Source organism: Psittacula echo (assembly GCF_963264785.1).
Source record: "Psittacula echo genome assembly, chromosome: 10".
In the NCBI taxonomy this organism is placed as follows: Eukaryota; Metazoa; Chordata; class Aves; order Psittaciformes; family Psittacidae; genus Psittacula; species Psittacula echo.
This window is the reverse complement of record NC_137741.1, coordinates 16,833,343-16,846,186: the sequence shown is the minus strand read 5'-3', so window position 1 is coordinate 16,846,186 and position 12,844 is coordinate 16,833,343. Positions and strand designations below refer to the sequence as shown.

Here is a 12,844-nt window from a genome sequence, read left to right as displayed (position 1 = left end):
ACAGTATAAAACTAATGGAGGCAATCCACTTTTTGCTCAAAAGTTGCCTGATTTGAATGCAAAGGGCAAAAGTCTCAGATTATTTGTATTTTAGATGATGCAAATGATGTTCTGAGTTAAATTCTCAGCCCAGTAATCCCATCTCAGAATAGGACAGCTCTGCTTGTTATCATCTTTTGCTACATTACGTATTAGATATAGTCATTCACACCCATGGTTATATGCATGACCTATAGGGGATACAGTTCTGTAAGTTAAAAGTGCATTGTGCACACAAACGTATCACTAGTTTTAGCCACAACTAATTTCATGCTTTCCTTCCTCCTCCTGATCAATATTGAGGTCTACACCTCTATATTAACCTCTAGTTCTGTAGAGGATAGCACCACAGCTTTAGTTTTCATTTAAGACTGTTCTTTTGACTTGTAGCCCTCATCTGTTGCTGCCAAACCTTCCCCCCCCCTTTTTTTTTAATTAATTTTTGCAGAAAAATATTACTTGAGAACACTACACTGTAAATTTTGGGGTTACATTATTTGACTTTATCAAGGAATCAAATGTTAAAATTTCACTTAAAGGTAGAGCTTTGCCTCTTACCAGTAGCCACAGAGTTGTATTTTATTACTTAATCTACAGTTCATCAAATTATAATAAGTATCCTTAAATATACATAAGGATCTATGAAAGCATCTGCACACAATATTGCCATTTTTTTTCTGTGCAGAGTTCTTGAAAGCCCTTCAAGAAGAGGTCAGAATCATTATCACAATATACAGTAAGATGTAACTAGATTAACATTTGAAAAGGAGTTTCAAATGCCACAGGTGCCAGGAAGACAATTAATAAGGTGTTATTCTGACTTATTCTACAGATAAATTTTGGTTGGTTTATTCCTCCTCCGGCTTCATAAAATTTAAAGGAAAGGTATGGACACAGCCACAGCAGATTTTACTGCTCCATCCCAACAGCACAGCCTTTAAAATAAGGATTGTTTCTTGCTGCAAAGACACTGTTTCCTGAAGGCATTCATCACAAAGATATTGGATGCACTCCAACCTCATAGTCCTAAGTCAGGAATTTTTGTAAAACCTCTTTCTTGAGGTAAACATGTGAAGAAAAAAAAACCTCTAACATTCTGCAGCATCTCTTTTTCAAACCATACTCCTTAGTGCAGAAACCCTCTCTAAGAACCTGGCATAAACAATTTAACTCTGCCTGGACAAATTCTGCACAGTTAGCACCTTTGTTTCTTAATATACATTAACATCATCTCCTGTTTATAGCATACCTCTTATCCCAAAGGACACAAAAAGCACTCAATAAACGTTACCAACAGTTCTGTGCAGACTAAATAGAGGGATTATTTCACCCAGCACCAAACCAGCCACCCCTCAGAGTCAGACCCTGGCAGCTGAACCACTCAAGGCTGCAGTATTTTAAGCAAGGAAAAGCAGTTGGCCCCAGCTGGAAAATCTAAGGAGAATGCAGGTAGGCTGAATGTAATAATTCAGCTTGTGATGTGCACTGACAGCAAGAGTTCATTTTGTGATAGGAGAAGGGTGACATGAAATCCCACTGAGTGTTTCCTCACTAATTCAGAAGCAAATGCCCCAGGTGTTAGTGTTTAGTAGCAGAGGTCCAACACATTTCTTACTCTACATGTTCCACAGTCTCCACAGACACTTCAGGTCCTATTTCAAAAACAATATTTTACCTTGAAACCAAATTATGCCTGGGAAAAGAGCCATGTTCCAGGCGCTTAAGGCATCCATCCTACATGAAATCCTGGGTCTAAAGGAATTCAGATAAATCTTTATTCCACAGAAGTTCAGCAGTCTGGATTATCAAACATGACTCCACCTTGCGCATCTCCCCAACCTCATTTAAATATTGAAAACATATATTTAAAGGTCTAAGCAACGCAGTTTAACCAATACAGCCTTAAGGGCAGTGTAATGAATTTTAACTGCATCCACAAATTGACCACAGATTTATTAAGATCCGGCAAATTTTGCCTTGTCCTTAAAACGATACAAATTATTTGAGGGCAGTTGGGGCGTACTGTTGTATGTAATGACTGACTATAACCCACAAATATTTTACTGAAGAGTCTTTTTTACAACGATGTTGTGAAATCCAGAAATCTCAAAACTCAACTTGGAAGTCATGGAGACAATAAACATGGCACCTCATAATGCTGATTTTCCTCCAGAATCCTTTTCCATATTAGACTGCATTTTAACCCTTCATGAAATATTATTTATGGGGTGTCAAAAGCTTCTACATTGTGAAAACAAGACTTGTTGTTATGCATTTGGTCTTTACCTATTCTTTAAAATGTAGTATTATTTTTTCCTGTTTTGATGCTACACTTTGCTGCACTTAAGGCAACAGCAGCAATACTTTTCTCTCCACAGAGACACCAAAATAACTTTAAGGTAAATCTAACACACGCTTCCCCAGTGCTGAAATCTTTAATAATAGAATAAGCATTTTGCTGATAATTTTTTGCCACACTGAACACCACCTGCCAGAAACCAGCAGGAAAAATAAAGAGAGGGAAAAAGACTATGGAAGAATTGTTCCAGCATCAGGGAGGCTGAACAGAGGCAAACACTACTACATTTCTTAACTCTAAAAAGAATATCAGAAGTAATAAAAGTAACTGTGAGAATGGAAGGAACAGATTCATCTTCAGCCACTTCTCCACGCGATGAGCAGCAGCATTCAGCCAGAAAGCATTTCCTGCTCTGCAAAACCACAAGCATTTGTAGAGCCAAAGGGCATTGTTCTTTTCAGTGAATAGTTTCAAACTATTTGAATGCTTAAAGTAAAAGAATGTTCTTATGTGTTACTGTTATTTAGTCTGCAAGTTGTGAAACCCTCGCCAGGTGAGAACAGCAAACAACCTGCCCCTGAGAATTTAGAGGTTGTGGCATTGATCCTGCAAACAGATAAGCACAGGGGCTCACAGATAACCCAAAAGGGGCTCCAGTAAATTATAGGGCTCTTGGAGCTGCTGCATGTAGCCAACTGTGCAGATGCAGTTTCGGGACATGGTTCTAGATGACAATACTGCAAGCCAAAAGAATATACTGTCACTACCAGGAAACCAAGGCTGCACTAATACTGTTGTATTATGGAGTTAGAGTGGAAGGGAAACAGCAGGGCGTAAGAGCAGGAATCATATTCTAGTCCAATTCAAATTTAAAATAAAAGGTTGACTGCTAACCCACAAAAAGTCTCATTTGCTAATGCAGCATAAGAGCATTACTTGAGAAGCTGAAGCTATAGTGGAATAATACTGTGGGACTAAATCAGCCAGGAGATGTGCAAATCACCTGAGGCTGCTCCCAAAAACAAGGTCTGAAACAGGAGCTTGTGCAACAGTGTGGGGCACCAAACCCACAGAGATCAGTCCTCTGTGGCAATGAAAAAGAGATTAACTGAATGAAGCAAGCCCAGGTAACAGGACCTACAGGTAAACAAGGTTACAAGAACACACCATCCAAGTGTAAACAGAAGAAAGGTACACCAGTGCCGCCCTCAAAAGGAGCACAAAGATCCCTGAGGTGCCACCAGCCTGAAGCCTCAAATCAGCCCTGAAGAGCACAGTGGGATCTGGAGCACTATCACCCTGCAACACAAACAGATACTGCCTCTGCACTGCTACCAGCTCTCCTGGCAATGGCTGCCGCTGAGCTCCAATGGGATCTGGGATTATACAGCCAGCATGTGCAAAGTCAGCTTGGGTGTCTCTGCATTCAGGTCGTGGCTTATCAATTACCTATTAATATGTTTTAATAAACATACTCTTGCAGAGGCATCTGGATATGATTGAACTGAGGAAAGAAGCAAAGTATGATGCTAGGGTTTGGTCTTTTTAATTGATCAATAGATTTTAATGATAATAAAACCCACATTATCTTTTGTACTTACCCCCCTCCAAAAACACACAAAAAAATACTCCAAAAGACCAAAATCACACAACAAAACAAACAACCACCAAACAAACAAAAAAAACCACCTTACCTTCCCAAAAGCTCCCCATGCTTTTTGTTATCCTTTCTCCAGACCTCAATGTCCAACATATCCTTCCTGTCAGAGAAGTAGTGAAAATCAAACTGTTCCCTCCACTGAGGATTTGCACTCTTATACAGTGTCTAGAAAACATGCAGTTATAATATTTACTTTTCTTAAATGGTACTTTTTTCCACAGTAAAGCACATATCATTTCTTCTACAAGAACAAGGCTGGATAAAAGGGCATCAAGTATTAAGCTCATTCCAACCAAAGCTCCCCAGCCCATCACGGGCAGCCTTATTTTCCTTAAAGACTCTCTTTCTTCTCTCCCAATAATGATAAATATGCAAGTGTAACATGAATGAATGCACAGTGGATCCACCATCTTCACTTACAGTGGACTGTGGTGGTTATTCAACATCACACACGGGAAGAAACCAAGAAAAAGCCTTTTGAGGACAACCACCTAAAAACAGGTTTGAATGAATGAAGGAACCTAAACCAGTATTTTTTACCCTTCAATGTTAAGATGTAGGCAAAGAAGGAGCAGCCTTGAAATTACTGACATCCAGTTAATTTGAGATCTGTAAATCGTCCCTCTGAGTTTGGTGAGATTGTTCATGTGTTCAGATTACTCTGAGTATTCACTGGATTGGGACTTAAATCACTTGCAATTCGTATCACACTACACTACCCAACATCAATATCAGCATGACCACTGAGAGAACAGGAGATAGGATTAGCTGGACCATGACTGAGATTTCTCCCATCTTGTCTGCTTTTCTGGACCACGAGAGATTGTACTTCATAAATTGAATAAACTCCAGGAAAGGATGTGAAGTACTGCCAATCTGAAGAGTTATTAGGGTGTAAAAGCAGCAGTCTCCAACTTTTGCTGGACCCCAGACAGAAATACTAAGCAATTAACCCACTGAAGGCAACATTGTACTTGACCCCCCCTTCTTAATTTTCTGCGACTGCAAACAGTGCAGTCTTGCAGATTCATGGCCCAGGCTACGGACCATTAAAGAGAAGAATAAAAAGGGATCTTAACTGGAATAACGTATATTTATTCTAAAATAACAAACCCATTTGCTATTTCTCAAAGCTACTTTTCTAAATAAAAACATTCTATCATGACCTTGGTTTGAGGCCTGATGTGGGGGACAGAGAGCAGGTTTCAGATGAGCCTACATCTGAAGGTTATGTTCTGTGAACTTGCTCTGTACATCTTGTACAGGAGGGGGTTTGTTTCCTCCTCCTCCTCCACCTCCTGCCTCCATGCTTCCAGTTCATGACATGCAGAACACATGCTTTCACAACAGAATACTATTTTATAATTAGAGCCTCTGTCTTTATTAGACGTGGGACATGCAATGCATATCTCTAGGAACCCCATCCATTTCTTAGATTCCCATGAAGTGGTACTGGATACAAGTAAACACAGCCTAGAAGAATAAAAATGAAAATCAAAAGCATGGAATATTCTGTGTGTTTAGGGGACGGGTGTGGGTTCTGCTATACATAACACTGTTCAAGATAGGTGTTTTAAATTGAAAATAATAATAGCAATAATAGTAATAATTCCCCTGCACTGAGAACCATTTCAGGTCTGCTTTTCCAGCATACCTAACATTGCAAACCTAACTTCTGTATTGGCAGAGAGCAAAACATGTGTGATGCACATAGCTTTATTTCATTTCATATTAATGGCAAACATCCATCAAGATGATGAGTGTGTTTAATGCACAAAACCAGATACACAAAATATTTCTACCTTCTTATTTCAATATTGGCACGTAAAACATATTAGTTAAATGTTAATGTCCCTGATCTGATGTCCTGAATTTGATCTCACTTATATAAAAGAGATTCAAGAACAGTTCCATCTGAGGTAGCCACACTGGTAAAAGCAACACCAAGTACCTTATTGCCTTCAGCCTTAATACCTACCTTACTCTTGTATCTTTGATCTCCCAGTTTAAGGAGAATAAAAATCTCTGCCAAGCCCCCTCCAGGGATGTTCTTTCCCTCGAGGAGAGTGATGGTGACCAGTCCGTTCCATAACTGGTTCTTACACAAGGAATCAGAGAGTCGCGCGCTCCGCATGAAACTCGCCTGAAAAGCAAATCAGCAACATGAAATATTCATATACCCAAACAAACCCCACATTTTTATGGTATAAAAGTACCAGAAGTGATAGTGGTACTCCTAGGTACCCCTAGGAGTACAGAGAATGGAGAGCAGTAGGATGCTGTGGATTTTCTGCCTATACTGCACCATGGCTGGCCCCTTGAAGGGACAGTACTAAGCATCAGCACAAAAATCACAGCAGGGTTAGCTTAAACCACCACAGAAGTCGACTTCAGCTAACCTGGCTGAGCTTTGGCAAGAGCAGGCCTCGAGTGTTGAAAGCAATCTGTTAGCTTGGCTCAGAGAAAGACACAGGAGGGTGATGGGGAGGAGAGGTAGAAGAGGGGGAAAAACTAAAGTAAACTCTTAAATGTCTCCATCTACATCCATAAAACGCAGGTCTGTTCTTCCCAGGGAGACAGCCCACAGTCATAAAGCCTATGGCCAGGTGAAAGGCTGAACACGCATCTTCCACCTCCTCAATCACTCAACCGCTGTCATCCCCATTAGCTCTTTGCCTGCTTTGCAGCTCCTGCTTCCAGAAACACAGCTCACGAATCAAAACCACTGATGCCTGCTGAAAAAACCACCAGGCTCTTTATCTGGAGTTATGGTTACCTGGTAGCCACATTTGTTACCTTCGCAGCTTCATCCTACATAGCATGGCTGCGCTAACAGTTTGCTAACTGGCAGTATTTTGTTGGACAGACGATGATTAAATAGGCCTTTATTTGGAGGGAGTGAGCTGGAAGCATTAAAACTCAAGGCTATGCTTTTCTTTTAGCAGTAAAAACCCTGCCATATTTTATTCTCATGAAGCAACTTTTAACTCGCCACACTTGGGAGCTTCAATCATGTCATATACAGGTGGGAGCAAGACGGAGGAGAAGATTTCACAAGTCACTTTAAAACAGGACGTGTTAGCTTTAAAAGCAAGTAAGAAATGTTGTTGCTAAATAAAATGACTGCAAAAGCACCTGATGTCTGAAGATTACTTTTTATGGATCAATTACCCAGCAACAAAATTCTTAAATCATGGGTGGTGGACTCACAAAGTTTTTTACTTGCTTTTTACTGGTTAAAATACCCAACTCTGAATCCCACAGGCATATTAATATACTTCTATTTAAACACCCCGTTTGGCTTTCCTGGCATACTGGTTAAAAATTCCTACCTTTAAAAAGAAAATGAGATTTTGATTCACAAATCCAGCTGCAATGTAATTTCTTTTTTATATATTTTTTTGTAAAGTTCGTCTTTTAGGCCAAAAAGCTAAAGCATGACAGTTCCCATGGACATACTTCAAAGTCCCAGCAGATATATTCCTCCCTAAACACTGCAACTATTTCAAAATCCTTTTTATAAAGAAGGGAGTAATGTCCACAAGGGATCAAAGGGCATTCTACAGTCTGGCAATCGCCTTAGAAAAATGGCAGTGCTTCCATGAAATATGCCCTAAAATAATTTTGCAGCTTGGTATGTCCTAATTTCGAATTGGATGTTTATCTTGGAAAGGCTTCTATCTAACTTGTCCATAAAACAGCTCCACTTAGCTGTATGAGCCCTGTGAAAATGGAATCCAAAGCTGGCTATTAAGGGGGCCTGGAGATTGCTTCCATATGGCGTAACAGCATGGGAGTGGAGGGCTAAGGCCTACAGCAGGCGCTGCTTGGCTTGAGCTCCCCATCTATCCATGGACACTCATTGCATTACACCATAACATCTGGATTATTGCTTGTAATGTCCCTGGGAAATATCCACTTCCCATCAAAGCCTTTATCTATCTCAGTTGTACTTTGAACATTTTAGTATTTAACATAGTCATGTTTGATGTGATGTACTTGCTGCTTTAGGACCAAGGATTTTCCCTCCCCCTAAGCTCCTTCCTCAGAGGAGGAAGAGGTATTTGATGTTAGTTCAACAACAAAAAAAAAAAAAAAAAATCAGGCAAAGTTTATTATCCACATTACAATTTCTTTTAAAAACAAAGCATCCAGTTCTCTTCAAAGCTTCCAGCCTGAACACTGAAGACAGTTGTTATCGCTCAGTTCTCAAATTAAATTTGGGTACTTTTCATTTATTAACCACTCCAGTATTTTAGGGAGTCACTCTGCATTGGGGGCCTTCCTACCCAAGCTCTGTAACACACATAATAACCCCATCCTTTTATCCACTGACCTGACAGTTCAAAGGACTGTTGGGAGGTACCCAAACCAGCCCTGATTCCACACAGTCCTGGGAAAAATCAGCACCTGCAGCTCACCATCACTAAAGCATATTGCAATGCATCAACTCTGACCTTCCAAAACAGGTGGCCCCTAGCAAACAGCCTCTTGCACTCCCTTTCCGGATGGCTCTGCAGCTGCAAAAGCATCCTGTGCTCATCTCGGAAGAGGGGCATGTTGGTCTCCAGCTAACAGGACCTTCTGGATGAGATCGAGCATCACGTCAGAGCATCACACTGGTTAAAGAAGCCAAGGTGTTTGCAATTGGTTTATGGCATAGTGCTGATCTACAGCACCTCGACACAGGCTGGATGACTGCAGTTTGCTTCCTACCTCCCTGAACCCAGCTCTGCCACCATTCTAAAGCCTCTCTCCAAACAGAGCAGCACAGAAGGCTGCTTGCCCCCTGCCCCTGCAAGACGTTAGGAATCACGTTAGGAATGCTTCAGATTTCCTGGACATGCCCAGGTCATTCCCACAGTGTGTTCTCAGCAGGTCTGGCATGTCTTCTATACCTTCTATCATCTACACACGCAGCAAAGAACCGCTCTGTGCATGCTCTGTGGCCACCTCTCCAGCCTCCCCAGGTATTTGGCAGGCTGTTCCTCTGACCACCCTGGTGGAAATCCCAGCGAAACAGGCAGTGTCTCAGATTCCACTCACAGTTTCTGGAAGGAAGCACATCTGGGGAAACCCAGATGTGTGGTAGACACACAGACCTGAACCATCAATGAGTCAAACTTACTGTTGCCTGGGGAAGTTTGCACTATGGAAAATACCTCCCAGGTGACAAGAAAATTATATTACATTGTTTGTTTTAGAAGTTTTACCTCCTCTCTGATACTCCTCACCTACTTGTTTCAAACTGATTTACACAGAGTTAATTGATTAAACTTCACAGCCTCCCTCTGAGTTGGCAAAACTATTACAGAGCAGAGCGCAAGGAAGTGCAGTGATTAGTCCAAGGGCAAAACAAGCACTGAAAGAAACACACCAAACACTCTCCCTCCCCTCCAGCCATCACTACGCTAACCTGCCTTCACAATGAGACCAGAAAAGTCAAAGCCCTTGTCTGATTTAGCCAGAAAAGGACACAAATGCTTAATCAGTGACAATTTTAACGTGTTTTTATCCATTCAGCTCTTCCCTTTCCCTGTTACCTCGCAGGCTACAGACACCTCTGCATTTGGGTCCTTCAGCTCCTCCTGCTGCTGCACACAAGTTCTTTCCAGCTGTGCTCGCAGACTGGATGCCAGGTCCTTCAGGCCTCTCCTGCTATATTTTCCTATAAACTCTTTGCAGTCAGCCAGCTCACACTCTGGCTACATCCCAGACCAAAGTATAAGTGCCTTGCAGAGGTACAGAAAAGATGTCTGAAGCTAGGATCAGGCTATACGGCTGGAAATCAGGAAACACACACTTTATGATGGAAGTCGGCATATATAGCAAGCTCAAAACACTGGACAAGTTTGCTTATTCCTTCCTGGCCTCCCCAATCACTTCTGAAATCAAGATAGCCTCGAGACCAGAATCTGAGCGGTTGTCTCCAGACAGAGCTCTGATTTTGGCTGGGCTCTGTGTGCAAATAACTAGTGATACCATAAAGGTCACTGCTGCAAAATGGATAAAAATCTGAACAGGAAACGTCCTTCAGACAAGCCAGCCAGAAAGAAAACAATAAGCACAAGAATCCAGAAAGCTTTACCCTAAAAAACAAAATACATGTTTTTAAAAGCCCGTGTTTGCTGCAGACTAAGGGACTGTGCAACATCAGGTAAGTAACGAGTAATCTTCTCTGAAATAAAAGTATGGCCTGGTCATAGAGCAGGACCCTGCCACATAAGGAACAGATGACGGTTCATCTCCCTACTGCCTAGAAAGAACATTTGCTCAGTAACCACCCATGTCTCTGACCAGGAAAATTAGAAGTCAGTGCTCACAATACCATTTTCAGAATCTAGTTCCTGGTTTCAAAATGAATATAAAAGCTTCTCACACAAACTTTTAGGTTTTTATATTATTTTCTGGTCTCTATTCTGCCTTCACAGAGCCAAATACAGGAGATGAGTGAGAATGACAGAGCTTTGGAGGGGAAAGAACCAGCTCATTGACCCAGCTTCACAAAAATCCTTTAGGAGCACCCATCTCCCTGATAACACCATTTGTATATAATCTCCCTTTCTAGGCACCCAGCAAATCCCCTCTGGTGCATCAGGCCTGCCTTCAAATCTGTCTCTTTTCCTGACACACACATACATGCCCCAAGTTCAAACTTGTTTTTGAAGCAATAAAGAGATGCGGAAAAATTGTACATTTAAATGACACGGTGAGGTGGCCAAGTGTGAAGCAAGCCTATCTCTCACATCTTTCATTTAAAAGGATGAGACAGGACAACAGAAAGCCTGCTGCAAACCCTGTGAAGAGGTCAGCGCTGAAACTGGGCCATTTGAGAAAACAACAACACACAAATAGGAAGACTCTTTGGACCTCTCCTCATTAGGCAGAGAAACCATTTTGCAGAGGCAGTCTCCCCTTGGGAAAGAGGAGAGGGCAGCGAGAAAGGCAAGTGAACCAACACGAGATTGCCACCGCGATGCATGACCCTGTGGCAACCGAGTGCGTCTGCTCCATGGAAGCGTCGCTGCCCATGGGGTATTGTGGAGAAAGCCAAATACAATGAGGCAGACAAAAATGAAACCTAACAGCCCACACAGAGGGAAAAAACAGGAGAGTGAGGGATTTTCCCCTGTGATGAGATGTTGAGGAGCACTTCAGTCCGGTCAGCCTTTCAGCCAATTTATTCAATCAGCTTAGGCTATCAAGGTGGCAATTGTGTCGCTTTTGTTTCAGGACTGAACTGCTGCGGGTCAATCCACCCCAAGCAAACCTGCTTATTTGCTTCATAAATGTTCAACACATAAAGGTTATTCAGCTGTACAAATGCTGGAAATAATATGTGGGGCACTCAGGGTGAGACTCAAGCCACTCAGGACAAACAAGGCTACTGAGCATTGGCATGTGTGGCTCCAGCAGAGATGGCTACCAACTCCCTTTGCACCCCAGAAAGAGAGACAGGAAAGAGGGGAGAGCTTGCCAATACACATACATGTGTGTGAATATTAATGCTGCCTAACAGTATCCTCTTCCCTTTGCAATGCCACCCTCCATGAGAGAAAGAAGAATGCTGCACTCTTGCAGACAGCTCCCACAGAGGACAATGCTATTTCTCAGCTCCCATGAAAAATGAGGGATCTGAATGCACTGCCCATGTCTTGGGAGTTCACACAAATGTGTGATGATTCCCTTCTAGCAGCAATGAAAAAATATACAATGTGTAATCAACAGATAGCTGAATCATCCAGTTCAACAGCTCTTGCGCCAAAATGATTTAAAAGACATGCTGAAGTCCTTCCTGCATACTGTCTGTAATGACTGTGAAACAACCAGAACTAGACTGGAAATCTTGTGCTGCTGCTTTCAGTGTTGTCTGAAAATGTAGTTTTACCCTCAAAAAGTAAGCGAGTGTGGAGTACACGCACAAAGAGTGTACACTATCTACGACAGCCCACATGAACCCCTTTCACCAGTGACATGGAGTTGCAACAAGTATTAATGCCATCAACGTACTAAGCATCTGGGGTGAATCTGGGAAGGCAGCAAGAATCCCATGATTAGCGTGAAAAGACTGATTTAGGACACCAATGTGCCAAATCTGCACTAAGATAACATAAAATGGTCAAATTCGAGTATAAGCAGATTTCTTTTATACAGGCAATGCAGATTAAGAAACAGCTGTGGAAGTTACATTCATTTTGTCCATCCTTAACATAAGTCATTTTGCCTGTATTTGTAGAAGAAAAGGTCAATATTACAGTAGAGGTCAGCTATAGTTCAGCACAAAACACCCAGGAAAACTGTTTCAAACAGTTTCATTTGCCTAAACCTACAGAGGTAAAATGTAGATCTGCCTCAGCAGCAAAAATGGAAAGTATATGGCCTTTTCCCCTGCAACAACCAGAGCCAGCTCAGCAGCCGAAAAAAGAGACGAGTTTGTGTATCCGTTAGAGAGCTCTCTCCATTTCCCCTGCCCCCTTATTCCTGTATCTTTATCTTGTCCAGCAACATTGTTTTCTACCCCATCACACACTCTGGCTATTCTTCCATAACCTCTTGTGCCTTCCCTAGACACCTATATTCCCCATGCACACAATTTTTCTTTCTAGCCTTTATGTTCTGCCACAAACTGCTAGTACTGCTTCCACAGACCAGAGTTTCCTAACTAAAGATGGTTATTGATGTACAGTACTAGTGGTTTAGTGCAATAGCAGAATCAATAAACTAGGAAATACTGCTTTGTCAGACTTTTCCAGCGCATGCTGGGAAACGGTTTTTACTGCCTTTGGATGGTCACAGAGTTTTTCTTTAGAGATCACACAGGAGTATGAACTGTGTCTTCTCTAAGA

General features: G+C 41.8%; 1 protein-coding gene across 2 annotated transcripts in view; it reads right to left on the bottom strand.

The window, feature by feature from the left end:
* The window catches only part of MCTP2 (multiple C2 and transmembrane domain containing 2), a gene marked incomplete at both ends in the record, with an annotated part of 102,777 nt that overhangs the window by 64,865 nt on the left and 25,068 nt on the right, over positions 1 to 12,844 (bottom strand). For both annotated transcript variants that reach the window (XM_080626664.1, XM_080626665.1), the window contains 2 exons: positions 4,033 to 4,163; positions 5,977 to 6,141. In XM_080626664.1, the coding sequence (XP_080482790.1) occupies positions 4,033 to 4,163; positions 5,977 to 6,141 (296 nt within the window). The remainder of the gene's footprint in view (positions 1 to 4,032; positions 4,164 to 5,976; positions 6,142 to 12,844) is intronic.